This window comes from Rattus norvegicus, chromosome 20 (genome assembly GCF_036323735.1).
Source record: "Rattus norvegicus strain BN/NHsdMcwi chromosome 20, GRCr8, whole genome shotgun sequence".
Classification (NCBI taxonomy): domain Eukaryota; kingdom Metazoa; phylum Chordata; class Mammalia; order Rodentia; family Muridae; genus Rattus; species Rattus norvegicus.
The window spans coordinates 44480053-44495608 of NC_086038.1; the positions used below are offsets into that span (position 1 = coordinate 44480053).

At 48.2% G+C, this 15556-nt stretch overlaps 1 protein-coding gene across 4 annotated transcripts in view; it reads left to right on the top strand.

Annotated features, from left to right (window-relative positions):
- The window catches only part of Fyn (FYN proto-oncogene, Src family tyrosine kinase), a 191864-nt gene that overhangs the window by 157418 nt on the left and 18890 nt on the right, over positions 1-15556 (top strand). For 3 of the 4 annotated variants that reach the window (XM_006256522.3, NM_012755.2, XM_039098436.2), the window contains 4 exons: positions 495-659; positions 3735-3914; positions 5724-5800; positions 5898-6051. In XM_006256522.3, coding sequence (XP_006256584.1) covers positions 495-659; positions 3735-3914; positions 5724-5800; positions 5898-6051 — 576 coding nt within the window. Of the gene's footprint in view, positions 1-494; positions 660-1031; positions 1188-3734; positions 3915-5723; positions 5801-5897; positions 6052-15556 lie in introns of all 4 variants that reach the window. The other variant, XM_017601549.3, reaches the window with a different exon arrangement.

The following is a 15556-nucleotide window of genomic DNA, read 5'->3' on the forward strand; positions in this document are numbered from 1 at the left end:
GTTTTTGTTTTTGTTTGCCTTTAGTGGGAAACTGCAAAGAAGCAATGTGAGCGCACAGGAGCAGTAGACTCAGAAGGACAGAGCAGTCCCTGTAGAAATGTGACATCCTTTGCCTTGCCGCTGCCAGGTGTACTCCTGAGACCCAGTGGCTCTAACAGACTGAGCTCTGCGGGGAGAGTCCCTCAGTCCCTAGATACCGGAAGGGACAGGGACGGTCAGTTTTTATTTTTAATATGTACTTTCTGAAATTAGCAAGGGCATTTTTGAATTCAGGGCAATGAATACTTAGTTCATTAGACTAAAGTACACGGAAGCCACAGCGGGCCATGCCCGTGAGCAGTGAGCGCGCCCGATGGCGCAGCGGGGGCCCCTGTCTGACAGTCTCATCTCCCTCCAGCGGATGTGTTTGCTCATGTGCGTCGAATCTGCTGTGGCCTGTGCTTGTCGTTACATTCTCTGCTCTTCTCTCCCTCACTGCTGCCCTGCTCCTCCAGAGAGAGCCGCGGGTCTCTGCTGCCGTCTAGTAGTTCCCTGTCACAAAGGGATGCCAAGGCTTACCGATCTGTCTGTCAAAACCAAAGATGTCTGGGAAATCCCTCGAGAATCCCTGCAGTTGATCAAGAGACTGGGAAATGGGCAGTTTGGGGAAGTATGGATGGGTATGCTGAGATTCAATTACTCTTTTATTAGCCTCCCTGTTTGGGAAATCCCAAACATCCAAGATGGAAGGTGGAAATAAGAGATATTTTTATGACAGGACAAAGAGCTTGAATTATTGGATTTTATTTTGAAAAATTTGGAAATTCTCAAAAAGAGAAGCAGGCAGCTGCCAGCATTGTCTCAGTGCTGTCCCCGGGGAAGCCACCCTCTCAGTGCTGTCCCCGGGGAGGTCGCCACCTTCTCAGTGCTGTCCCCGGGGAGGTCGCCACCTTCTCAGTGCTGTCCCCGGGGAAGCCACCTTCCATCTTCCCTAGTGCATGCCTGATGATGGATTATAAGGACTGTTTTCTTTATTAATTCCCTCTCCATAGAGAAAGCTGATGGTTTGTGTTTTAACTTAACTGTGATTTCATCAAGTTGTACCCCACAAACTTCTGGATTGGCTAAAGATGCTTGGGAAGTTGCACGTGACTCGTTGTTTCTGGAGAAGAAGCTGGGGCAGGGGTGTTTCGCTGAAGTGTGGCTTGGTAAGGCAGAGGGCACATTCTGTTTTGGCTGCATCTCAGAGCCAATGAAAAGGACAGTTCTGAACAGAAATGCGTATGTGACCACTGGGAAAAAGCCCCTAAATCTTTGTAACTAGATGGGCCGAAGCCATCTAGGTCTGCAGAATCCAGTGGCACTGCGCTATGTTCATCTGTCCTATTTCACGTGGTTAGTCACCTGCAGAACGGACGGGAAGCCAGTGATGCTGGTGCTTTCTCTTCCTGTGAAATGGGATGGTAAGATGCTGTGCGAGAGCTGCTGTAGAACAAGGCCCCGGGCTTTCTGCGCACCAAGCCTGGTCTAAACCCTCGCTAGATGACTAAGTATAAATGCAGGGCCTGTTTAAGCCCTCGGGGCTCCAGTCCTCATCTGTAAAATGGGGGTACTACTTGCCTCACTAGATTATTTGAAGATTATATCAGACAGGTCTAAAATCCCCTATAGATCTTAGATCCGTACACACACTTCTTCATTATGCACACATTCTTCAGTAATGCCAACTGCACTGGACCCTTGAGATGGCTTTTATAACCCTCTGGGTCAATTGCAACTTTACTGATAGATAGACTATACACTTAGACCCCTCTCCCAAAATGTCTGCCCATAAAATGATAACTAAGTGCATTGGAATCTCCCTTCCTTAGAGTCTAAAAGGATAAAAACTGGTGCATGTGGTCTTTAGGGATCAATTTTACATCATTGCACAGAGCAGCAAGGCACTTCCCATGGAACATACACAGATAGATAGATAGATAGATAGATAGATAGATAGATAGATAGATAGATAGATAGATAGATAGATAGATACATACATACATACATACATACATAACATACATACATAGATACATACATAGACACATAGATGCATACATAGATACATAGATAGATACATACATAGATACATAGATAGATAGATAGATAGATAGATAGATAGATAGATGCATACATAGATAGATAAACACATAGATGCATACATAGATACATAGATAGATACATAGATAGATAGACACATAGATGCATACATAGATAGATACATAGATACATAGATACATAGATGCATACATAGATACATAGATAGATAGATAGATAGATAGATAGATAGATAGATAGATAGACAGACACATAGATGCATACATAGATACATAGATAGATAGATACACACATAGATGCATAGATAGATAGATAGATAGATAGATAGATAGATAGATAGATAGATAGATAGATAGATAGATAGATAGATAAGACAGACAGATGCCTAGGCAGTTACCCAAGCTGAGAGAGGGAAATTGATGCCACACGGCTTAAATTAGGAAAGGTTGGCAGTCAGACCATAGGAACCACTTAAAAGTTGTCAGAGTTCCCTTTTTTTTTTTTTTTTTGTTCTTTTTTTCGGAGCTGGGGACCGAACCCAGGGCCTTGTGCTTCCTAGGTAAGCGCTCTACCACTGAGCTAAATCCCCAGCCCCCAGAGTTCCCTTTTACACTGAGAGGCAGATACTGTCTGAGATAAAAGAACTGTTTAAGCCACTGGTTCTTTTTCATATGTTTTTCCCCCATAGGATACATGTTGAAATCTTATGTTTTAACAGAATAAGAAGTCCTTTGAGGTACAGATCCCTTAGAGTCGAAAGTCATAGATGACACCTAAGTAAATCTTAGCTTCAACCTGGATTCTCTTTTAAACTGTAAGCAATGTAATCTCAATTAGCAGATTCTTATTTTCCTTTATAAAAATCATTCTTCAAAACAATTGGTTGGAAATAGAACAAGCCAGAGTTGTCTTTTAGTTTGAGAAGGGAAAGCCAAGCTCATTCATTCCTGTTTTACAGACGGACTGACAGTGGCCATGAGCCAGATCTGGCCTTTGGGTCAGCTAGAGTTGTAAAGAAGTACTTAAGCATAACACATTTAAGTACTTCTTTCGTGGTTGCTCTCTGATTTCCCAGCCCACCTGCTAGAAGCCACTGTTGTGTGGCTGACTCACAGGAAGTCGGGGGAATTTTCCTCAGCTGGGGAAGTATGGGCAAGGGAAGGCTGTGCTTCCGGGCACACATCGCTTGTCTTCTGAAGGACTCAGTCAAGTGTCCCATCCAGTACACAGCTGGAAGCCTATTCCGAGCATCCCTGGGGTGTGGCCGTATCTTTACAGGGGCACACCCTCCAAGATGGAATTTAACGTAATTTCTTCCAGGCTTTTCCTGGCATCTAAGGAACAGCTATTGGAAACCCCGGCCAATTCTGAGTCCTAGACTCTGATCACTTGAGTAAGATCCCAGAGCTTTCTGGTGTAAAGTCACACTTATATGCATAAGTCATAAAAAGAGTGATACATATCAAATGGAAACAGTTAGAGAATCATTAAAGAGCTGTAAGGAAACTTGTTTTCCCTTCAGAATGCTTGACAGAGTCCTTGCAGTTGTCTTTACTCGTAAAAGTCTGATTTTATGCACAAAGTTGCTGGTCAAAATTATTTTTCCCGTGAAAAGAGTACCTTTGGATTGACTTAATTTTGTGGGGTATCTGTAGGTACCTGGAATGGAAACACAAAAGTAGCCATAAAGACTCTTAAGCCAGGCACAATGTCCCCGGAATCCTTCCTGGAGGAAGCACAGATCATGAAGAAGCTGAAGCACGACAAGCTGGTGCAGCTCTATGCAGTTGTGTCCGAAGAGCCCATTTACATTGTCACGGAATACATGAACAAAGGTCAGGCCACGCCTCCTCCCCCCTCCTCCATCCCCCTCTTCCTCCTCTTCTTCCCTTCCTCCCCCTTCCCCTTCCTCCCCTTCTTCCTCCCCCTCCTCTTCCCTTCCTCCCCTCCTCCTTCTCTTCCTACTCCCCCTCCTCCTCCTCCCTTTCTTCCTCCCCCTCCTCCTCTTCCCTTCCTTCCCCTCCTCCTCTTCCCTTCCTCCCCCTCCTCCTTCTCCTCTTCCTACTCCCCCTCCTCCCTTTCTTCCTCCCCTCCTCCTCTTCCCTTCCTCCCCCTCCTCCTTCTCCTCTTCCTACTCACCCTCCTCCTCCTTCCCCTCCTCCTCCCTTTCTTCCTCCCCCTCCTCCCCCTCCCCCTCCTCCCCCTCCTCCCCCTCACAGGGGCTTGCAGGAACTGTCCAGAGAACAGCTGGGTTGCCTGCTGGCTGTAAACCCTGGCAAGTATCCACTCTGCTCACTCAGGATAACACTTAGAAAAGGGGGAGCATTGAGCTCTCCCCCAGATTCTCGAGAAGCGCAGTGCCTTTTGCATGTTACGCATCAGCAGCATTCCTCTGCATAATGAAAACATCATTTTCTGTCAGACCTAGTGCAGAGGGCTGTGAGACCTGCTGCCATTTTGAATGAGTGGCCTCTGTTCACTTTCCCGTTTTAGTGCTAAGTAATCAGTAAGTAGCAGACCGTTGTGGGGTTAAGACCAGTCCCCATCTCAACATCTTCTCCCCCGCTTTCTCCTTAAACGCCAGGTGAAGAAGTGGCATGCAGTCATCCCCTCCTTCCCCTCTGCGCGAGTGCATGTGTCAGAGCACACGTGAGCATGTGCACATCATTATAATCAAACCAGCATTGTTGGGGACGAAGCCAGAGATCACTTTGTTTTGGAAAATTAAATGAGCCAAACAAGAAACAGCCTTAAAGGGCTGTGCACCGCACATCAGAAGACAGCGGTGTAATTTTTCTTCTCTGTGTACTTTCTTTTAAAATATAATTGGAATTTTTTTCCTGGCAGATTGTATGCCCTTTGGATCCAGGGTTATTTTGTAAATAACTTTGTGATTAAAGCATAAAAAAATAAAAAAAAATAAAAAAAAACCACTGACGGCCATCAGTGCCCCCAGCTCCTGCAAATGATTATCTCTGCCTCGGGGTCCTTCCCATGGACCCTCACTCAGCCTTGTAAGTGTGGCTCTGAAGCCCAGGCTGGCTAAGGCAGAGTGTGGCTGGCTGTGCCCTAATTGGGAAGCTCCTGCCCCACCCATGTTCCTCAGTTGCTTAAAATCTGAGAATAAGTCAGTAGTTCTGAAACTCCCTGGTATCCAAGTCACCTAGACATCTTCTAAAGGCACAGGTGTCTGTGTCTGACTCCGGAATTTCTGATGTAGGGGATAGAGCCTGAGGACATGCATTTCCAGCAAACACTGCTGCTACTGGTCGGAGCAGTACCACTGCAGACCGTCACCTAAGCTGTCTCTCTCCACCTCAGTCCCCTGTACAGCAGTGACAGGGACATGGAGGACGGTTTGGTTCCTTCCTGTGACCTAAAAGGAGATGAAGTTCATTTTTTCTGGTTTACTAAGTCCTTTATCTTTAGAAACAAAAACACTGTTTATTTTCAGAAGCTACAACATGCTTCTTAAAACACGAAGTCGGTTCCTGTTTTGTATCCAAAGCTTTCTTGTCCCATTGATGCTATTATCCCGTTCATCCAACTTTTACTTCCAACAAGGGAATCAAATGCAGCCACTGTCTGGGGATCTCTCTCTGCCTTCCTGTGGAAACTGAAATTGTCTTATGTTTCACTCCTAGGAAGTTTGCTCGACTTCTTAAAAGACGGTGAAGGACGGGCTCTGAAATTGCCAAACCTCGTGGACATGGCGGCACAGGTGGGCGTGGGCTCTTGTTCCGGCTGTGGCCGCCTCGGCACGGGCACTCGAGGGGCTGCGGAGTAACAGCTGTACCCCCTTCCCTGGGTTTCCACAGGTTGCTGCAGGAATGGCTTACATCGAACGCATGAATTATATCCACAGAGATCTGCGGTCAGCTAACATTCTGGTGGGGAACGGACTCATTTGCAAGATTGCTGACTTCGGATTGGCCCGGTTGATTGAAGACAATGAGTACACAGCCAGACAAGGTGGGCACTTCTGGGACAGTGGCTCCTGACGGCGTCTTTGCCCTGCACAGCTTCCTCCTTGCCTTGATTTCCTCCAGCTTCCCTTTTACCCTCTGATCTGGCGAGAGTTTGGCATTTCTCAGGCGGGGGTTAGTGGATCCGTAGGTGCGTGCAGTGAGCGCTGGTCTAGTGAGTGGGTGTCTGTTCATTCCCCTGGCCCGCCTGGCTTTTCAGAAGTATCTGGGCCCACAGTGCTCCACTTTTAGAGAAAGGAGGCTATGGGAAACCAAGTTAAAGATCGCTCTCAATCAGCCATGCTGAGCAGAAATCAGGTGACACTCAGTCTTTTACAAAGGAACTGACACGGAAAACCGAGAGCCTATCGGGGGAGCCAAGGCTCAGAAGCAACAGGGGCGGGTAGCGCCAGAGCAAAGGCACCTCCTGGTAGAGAGCCTGCAGAGGCACACGGAGGCTAATCCTGACTTCACTAAGCAGCTGCCAGCCAGGCCCAGCCTGAGACTAAGCTCAGAGCTGAGCACTGAGGGGAAATGGTTGGAGGGCCTGGAGGACTGCAGTGTCTGAAAAGCCTGCTCTCCTCCTCTACCTTACCCAGCCCTGCGGACAGTCATGGGGGTTTTAAAGCCAGAACTCAGGCAGGGAGTAGATCTCATTGGTGAAAGAAGCTGAAGCCCGGCCACCCGCGCCAGGCTGAGCAGTAATGGATGTAGTACAGAATGGTGTGTTCTGCTGTTTTCTGTTGAATAGTAGTTGTTCTGCTCACTTTGCGAATCGTCTTTTCCTCACTCTCTCTGATTTTTTTAGTTCATGGCAATTCTTCCACCTTCCACTTGACTCAGAATGGAAGTGCAGTGCATGATGGGAGAAACTGTTAAACGCAGGCCCTGCCTAGGTACAGATGCTACCCAAACACTCACTGTGTGTGGGACAAACAGCTCAGCTATTTGAGTTCCTCTAGCACACACCATTTCTTGTCCTGGAGCCTCCTTGTGGGATCATGTGGGGGGCGGCATGTACACAGACACACACCCAAAGTTCAGGGGCACAAAAATGGGCTGCATCTCTAAGCAGAGAGGAGGGCAGACATGCTTCTGGTGACAGGGCACCCCAAGAGGGTCTGAGTGAATGTGATCAGAGCCTGGCCCTAGGGGAAGGCATGGGAAGGTTGATAACCTGAATATTTGATTTAGGAAATGGGTCCAATGAAACTCAGGGCTCCCTCCTGTGTGAGAAAGTCTCCGTGGCAGAGGGAGCAATACAAGACTGTCCACTTTTAACTAGACTTTGAACTCTGGAGCGTCTGTGGTTAACACCCTTGACCCATCCATAAATGGGAGGTGGTGGGCCAGGAGCCAGCAAATGCTAACAGGTACTCTTGGAATGGACTGGGTATATAAGCCATGCATCATTCATTAGGGTGCCTAAGACTGTGTGGCCTTAGGTGAGGGCTGGCACCTCCCATACCAGTTTCTGCACTGGAACCCATCCAGGACCCTCTCGGCCTGGCCGTGCAGCCTTCCTTCCCACTTCCCGTAATGACTGCCTTTCTGCCCTGCCTCCCCCATGACATCCAGACCACAGTCTGAACCCCTTCCCAAGGACAAGCCTTAGTCCTTCGTTCAACATTTCCGTGACTTTATTTCCAAACAGAAGATTCTACCCGTCCCTCTTGGAGTACTGTTTCTTCTTTCTTGTCTTCACGACCATCTTCAGATGCATACACTGGAGGGGAGAGCAGCAGGAGTTATTGGTGCTAGAGGGCGGCAGGAGTTGCGGGCAGTCTGTGTTGTCCTGAAGCTGAGAGCCAAGGGCCAAGACCTGTCAGGACCTGGAACTGCCTGACCTGCAGGGGGCAGGAAACAGACCCAGAGTTAGCAGATTCATGCATAGGAACCCTGAAGCTCACAAGGGCAAGATTGGGATCTTAAAACAGGACAGCCCTCCCGATCAGGTGTGCTCTTAAGCCTTGCCCACTGTCTCTCCCCAAGACAGTGAATCAGAGAGCAGAGAAAAATGGAGAGAATTAGCCATAAGTCCCATTTCCCCTTTATTTTGTGGAAAAGGGACAACCTCTCCAATTCCCATGTGACCAGAGAGACTTTGATTTTCTAGCCTTGGATAGCCCAGCTGTCCCTACATTTCCTGCTCGGGGTCTGCCCTGCCCTGGCCTTTCCACGAGCTGGAAAGGTCCGGCATGTATCTGCCGGTGGATTCTGCAGATGGCATGTTCTGCATGCCGATGTTCCTGCAGGGGATTAATGAGCTCCTCCAGACAGCTGGTCCATGTGCCTAATAATATTGGCAAGTCGGGTTTCATGTCACCCGCAGGCCACAGCCGTGCCGCGTGTTGATTATGGGAGTGCAGGCAGTGTTCTGAAACATGTGCCAAATGTAGCTATTTTAGGACCATGAATGACAATTGTTTGCAAAACAGTTGTGAGTTTCCCATCTCAGGGTGCTCTGAAGTGTCTGTCACCACACACTCATGCATACACACACACACACACACACCTCAGGGTGTTCTGAAATGTCTGTCATCACGGACACACACACGTCTCGGTGCTCTGAAATATCTGTCACCACAGACACACACACAGAGGCACATGCACACACACACACACACACACACACACACACACACAGAGCTCGGTGCTCTGAAATGTCTGTCACTATGGACATACATACATACATACATCTCAGGGTGTTCTGAAATGTCTGTCACTACGGACACACACACACACACAGGCACATGCACACACACACACACACACACAGAGCTCGGTGCTCTGAAATGTCTGTCACTATGGACACACATACATACATACATACATACATACATACATACATACATACATCTCAGGGTGTTCTGAAATGTCTGTCACTATGGACACACACACACACACACACACACACACACAGGACATAAGGACACTGCAGTGTGGAACTCTGTTACAGGTCTTTCATGTGACTTTGCCTCCTATAAGCCCCACGCTCACCCCCTACCTACCCTGGCTTTGAGCAGAAGCCCAGTGTCAAAGAGGAATTCAAGACCAGGCCCAGTGCCTATGACTCCACATTGAAGAAAGGAGGGAGGGTGAAAGACAGAGGAAGCCTACAGGCACAGGAGGACAGTTGGATAGCATGAGGAGGAACACAGGAGTGTTAAAGTCAGACAGCAAAGCCCAGCAGTCCCCACTGACCGGGGCCCTGGGCAAGCTAGCTGGTTCGCCCACGGGCAGGTTACTTATTTTTTAAATGCAAATGCATCTTACCAGCTCTGTGCGTTTCTGCAGTTACTGAAAAGCACTTGCATGTCTAACCCAGCCCCAGCCCCAGGAACTGGACAGTGTCACTTGCTGCTGCTGTTCTCATTTTTTCTTACAGAGAACCAGGCTGCTGGAGAATAAACAAATGGGGAGGTTGCAGTTGTACTGGAAAGGGCCAGTTACCATGCAGGGAAAAAGAAGCTAAAGGCCCTTCCTGTCAGAATAGCTGGTTGCGCAGACCTGGCTTGGCAGTCCCTGCCCCACAGGGCACTGATTTAAAAGGCACCTGCAGCTGGTCGCTTGCCTGTGTTGGAAATCAGGACCCCCAGGTTTAAACCACTTCTGTCACTGACAAGCAGGGTGTCCTCAAGCAAACCAGCCACCTCATTCGAGCCCCATTTTTAATCCTCTGTCAAATAGATAGTAACAGTGCCTGCCTCACATGAGTTCTATATGACTGAGTAAGCAATCCATAAAAATTCTTTGAGGGTGGTAAAACATGAAGAATTATTTTATTACTTCAACATTTTGTGATTGGCATGTTTTCCATAGAGAGGGTTTTTATCATATTAGAAATGCTTTAAAGAGAAAAACTGTTAGTAATCAATAAAAGAAAGGCACTTATAAAGCTATAATACACTTGTACAGCCAGATAGGTGCGTGATAGATAGATAGATAGATAGATAGATAGATAGATAGATAGATAGATAGACAGACAGACAGACAGACAGATGATAGAGATAGACAGATAGACCGGCAGACATATGACACAGAGAGATGGTAGATAGATCATAGGTATGTGGATGGGTGTGTGAGGAGTGTTACATGTGTGCATGCATGTTCATGTGCATGTGTGTGTATATGAGCACACATACTTCATCATTTATAGCCCAGACTAGTCTGCTTTTCTGGTTCTGTCTACATGTCCCACAGACCCTCTGTCCTGAACTCAGTGGAGAGAGGGTCAGCTAACCTCCCATAGTCTTGGGCAGGCCGTCATTCTTTTCTCCTGTTAAGAACCATTCGTGACTGGGTCTTTAGTCCCAGCACTTGGAAGACAGAGGCAGGCCGATCTCTGAGAGTCTAAGGCCAGCCTAGTCTTCCTAGAAAATTCCAGGGCAGCCAGGGCTACATAGAAAGACTGCCCACACCTGCCCCCACCTGAGAGAGAGAGAGAGAGAGAGAGAGAGAGAGAGAGAGAGAGAGAGAGAGAGAGAGAGAACGCGCACACTGTCCATAGCCCCAGCTGTTTGTACATGGTTTTTATTTATACTTATTTATTATACATCTTTATTGTGTCTGACATCACATATGGACCCTGAGTAGCAATTCTCCTGGACATCTGTAAAACAGGTCTCGCTGTTCCTCTATGGGGACGATGGCTAAAGACTAACTACAGCCCTCACGAGCACAGAACACATATTGTCACTGTTTGCGTGTAGACGTGGAAATAGCTCTGGTCACTGCCCTTCTCCTCACTCTGGGAAGACAGACTTTTCTGCTCTTTGTGCAGTATGCACAGGCTTCCCAGAAGTCAGGTGCTGTAATGCGTCAAGAGCCCCAGAGAGAGCCGTTGCTTCTGTGGGCGTCTGCTGCACTCTGAGCTTGTCTCTGGGGAAGTACAGGTGCTCTCCAGCTAGCTGGGCCTGTGTCCGCATGCTAGCTTTGCCCTCCCCTGGGTCTGCGCCCCCTCTGGGCCTCAGTATCCTCATCTGGGAACCCGCTTTCTGGTGGCTGTGGGGATTAGAAAGGGCAGAAGCTGTTCGGCGTCCTTTGCTTCTCATTCCCCCTCACAAGACTTTTCTCCTCCCAGACCTCTTTCCTCCTTTCTCTGTATTTCTCACCCTGTTTGAAAAGATGGCAAGGCCTGAGCTGGCTCTGAGCATGACGGGAGACGTCACATTATCTTAGTGCGAACCCTGGCATCACTGCAGATCTGCTTGGGAACCGTGGATAAGTTACTTTGTGCCTGCCTTCTTCTGCAAACACAATTGTCACATGGTCTGAGAACAGACAGGAAGCACTTACCTCCAAGGACCTGGTGCAGTCGCCAGTGGCACTAACAGCAGTAGGGTTAAGTTGACCCTGTAGAAGCATACAGCCACATTCCGCATACACACCCACAGGTGGCACCCACAAGCCATGCTGCACAGGGCCCTCCCACGGCCTCCTGCCAGGGCTTGTCCCCATTTGAATCCTGAGGAGCAGGAGCATGGGGTTTCTCTGTGGGTTTGGTTGGATGGTTGACTTGTTTCAAAGCAGTAACCAAATGAGTACTTAGGAAACAAATGTCAAAACAATGTCATCTCTGAGTCTCTGGAATATTTGGACAAAAGGAAAGCACTCAGAACTTTGGGTAACTTTTACTGGTTTATGTATTAAGTAGGACAAGAAAAATGTGTCTGTTCAAATACTCCCAGTATTGAGCATTTAAATTGAATAGATTATTGTCTGGAGTAAAATTCACATATAAATTAGACTACAAAGATTTCATAATTGTTACAGTTTCCATGTTCATTAGTTAACGTTAAAAATTGTTACTGCATAAATTAACACGTTCTTTTCTTGGAGAACATATTTTAGAAAGATTTGTTACTTTAATAACTCTTTGTGTATTAGAAATCCCAGATGCTGGAGCTAATTAAATGTAATCAGATTTTTGGATTAAAAAAGCACAGTAGCCATTTAGCACAAACGAGGAGACAGCTAGGTTGACAAACACAGTCAGGAAGGACCGGGTCCCTGATTCTTTTAGATTTCCAGTTTCACAATGCAGAGCTGTGAATTCAATCCCTGTCCTTCCTTTGTTCCAATGACTGGGGATCATTAGACTCAGTGCGCCCCGCGTTCCAGCTCAAGGGCTCCTGCAGAATTATTAATCAGATGCTTCAGAGGCCCCTGTAATCCAGTAGCAGATCAAGGCTGATCTCACCATGAGGTGCCCTCCCTCTGCTCCTCTCAGCGTATGAATTTCTTGTTCTCTGTCAACAACAGCATCCCCATCCCCACCGTGTGTGCTGTGACCTGAACAGCAAGTGTCAGCAGAGAAGGGGGCGGGGAGATGGAACCCTGTTAATTGCTGAATTTAATTTAATTCTTTCCTTGCTAAAGAAGTGAACCCATCTTTTAACAAAAGCAAACCCCTTCCCCGATGCAAGCTATTGTTTCAAGTCACTTGTTCCCCAGGCAGAACTGTAAAAGGCTAAAGTGAAGTGACCAGGCCATGCCACACACCCCCCAGGCCCACACAGGGAGTTTATCATCCCCAGAGCTGCCAGCGGCCATGTGCTGAGTCCCATGGGCAGAACTGAGCCAAGCTGCCTCCCTGAACCTTTCAGGGCCAGAGTTTGGTGCACCTCTGTCCCTGGGCAGAAGTCGGCTTCATTTGTATTCTGCCGCGTCTGTCTCTAGGCTTCGTACTGCTGGCGTCTCTGGGAGGGACCGCTTTGTTCATCTGCTGTAGCCTCAGCCTAGATTAGTAGTCAGGGGAGCAGGGCAGATGCTGGGAAATGGAGACGCACTGTTGGGAGCATAGTCCTCTCCTAACAAGGATGTGCTGAAAGCCAGAGGAAATGAGCGAAAGGGGCTTTTAAATCACTCATTTCTCCCTAGTCCCTTTTAAGATTAAAATGCTTGCAGAGAGGTAGGGAACTGATTTCCACCACTTACATCCTCGGACAGCTGAGTTGGCCCAGGGAATCCAGACAGGCCCGATGCCAGCACAGGTCACCAGAGCCGGCTCTCTGAACACCTTCCTCCACCTCCCAGCCCTCTGGTCTGCGCTCACAGCATCTCCCTCTCCTTTGTGCTGGTTTGGGCAGAGCTGGCTGCAGTCGGTCATTTGCGAACGGTCAGGAGAAGTCCTCAGTTTGCGCAGCCCACGTTTCTTGGTAATCATCGCTAAGGAAGCAGATGGTCACCCTCCGTGATGTTAAAGTGTGTAAATAGGAACCACAGACGGCCATCAAACATCAGAGATGTCTTTTGGCTTCTTTGCTGTACTCTGCTGGCTGGCAGAAGGAGCCTGCACTTGCATCAGCTGGATAGCCAGGGACAGGCAGAGCACATGCGAACCTCCCTCCCACAGCTACAAGCCTTTTCCTCCTAACCAGAGGGAGGGTACCCGGTCTCCACAGGCTCCCAGAGCATAGGCACTTCGCCAGATTGGGAAGCAGGGGGCAGTTTAAAAGGAAACCTGTAGCTGTGCTTGTCCTCTGAATATCCCCTCTTCTTGGGCCTTTTTCCTAGACTCAGAGCCAAGCCCCGGGACGATGAGGCTGTGCCACGCTGTATCCCCACACCAACACAGTCCACACTGCCTAGCAGTGTGTCCCGGTCTGGCCCAGATTCCTCTGAGGGTGGCTAACTCTGCTACATTCCTAACCCAGTGATGGGCCTGCCAAGATTCCTCCCTATCCACGCTCACTATTGGGCCCCCCGGGAGCTTGCTCACGCTTTCAGCTTGAACGTTTCTTGCATGGATTTATCCCAAACAGACCTTGGATGCACGCCTAGTTAATCAGCCCAGAGTTTCACGTTATGTTCAGGCCCAACTCCTGCCTCCCGGCACTCTAGGTTCCACTCCTCTCTCCTCTCTCAAAGCCCCCCCCCCCCATGAGACAGCACTCCTCTTAATCCCTGTCACCTTCTCTGTCAGCTGCCTCACACTGCCCCCCCCCAGCCCAGCAAGCTAAAATTTCGAATGGAATATCATCCTTTTGTGCAACTGAGTTTTCCGTTATATTCTCAAAACACGATGCTAAACTCCATGAACTTGAAGTGGAAATTTTAGCAGAATGTGTTACTGGGGGTAACTGGAAACACTAAGTTTATTACCTCAGAAGCATTCGGGAAATTTGGACGTCATCCTTGGCCTATTATGAGAATTAGGAGTTTTCCTCTGCCAAGTTTGACTGGGTCTGAAATTATTATTGCCACCAAGTTCCAGGTTGGGTCAGCTTTGTTTTAGCTCCTAACACAGGATATCCTGTCCTAGACTACTTGCTTTCTCCGTCATCGAATCAGCTTCCCGTCCCTGCCGTCGTTCTCGACTGTTTGTGTTCTCTCGGGTGACCTTACAGTCCCAGCACTACACATTATTCTATATTGTATAGGATAATTTGCACAGTTTGTGGCTTTGGAATCAAAGAGGCTTTTTGGGTGGTTCTTTGGTTAAAAACAAAACAAAACAGAACAAAAACGGGATCTGTTGTCAAAGCCAGTGCTCTTCATTCTTGGAAATTCTACTAGGACTCAGGCCATGCTCTGCATGGCCGATGTGGCGTACTTTGCTGTGCACTGGTTCATTTACACCACTGTCCTGGTTCCTTAGCTGGAGGAAATAACTTGTCTGAGACAGTGCAGTGCAACTGGTGCCAGAAAACACAGTCCCTAACAGTCCCAGGCTGTTAAGAGCTCATGATGTGTGATGACCCCAGCAGACCTGTATTGACCCTGCTATGATCCCGTCTGTGTCTGGGAGAGCCACAGGGTCACACTGGTCCCTTCTCTGTCGACACACCTCCCTGTAGCTCTCACTGCAGTTCACTCCCTCATCTCCTACATCTCCTGAGCCATCTTCTTCAAGCCAAAACCACGTTCAAGCTCTCTGTAGGTTCAGCCTAGCACCTGCATTCCTCCAGCTTTAGAAAATCCCTACAGGAGGCGCCCTCCTCCAGATGACCCATAGTATGGGCACTCAGTGGTTGGTGGATGAGTGTGGGGCTTCTCTGCACTCTCTTTCCCTCTTCTGAAGTTTCAATGACCAGTGGTGCTGAGGGCCTTTGTCAGTGCAACTCAGTGCCTTGCACATCAGATCTAAGCATGTTCTTGGCTCTCACATTTGTACTCCAGCCCTCCCAGGTTACAGACATGAAACTAACACTTGGGCTTACAAGCGTCTGGCAAACCCAGCCTGTGAGCCCAGGTCTGCCTCACTCTGAAACACCTTTCTTCATTGATTTTAACTTCCATTAAATTCAGTCTCTAATGGCTTCACTCATCTCTGTTGAGCCTACTTTCCAAGTGACCATTCTTGCCGTTCGTAAGAACGCCACTCAGTTCCAGCTCAGCCTACCGTTGGGCTTGCTGCCACCATCACTACAGAGCAGTGGCTCCATGTCCTGGCTCCTCCTTTCACTTTATCCCAGCCTTGGGACAAAAGGCATCGGCAGTGTCAGTGGGAACATTTGAAACATTGCCATCATCTTAATGTATGAAGGAGAATCCACTACAGGAAGCCA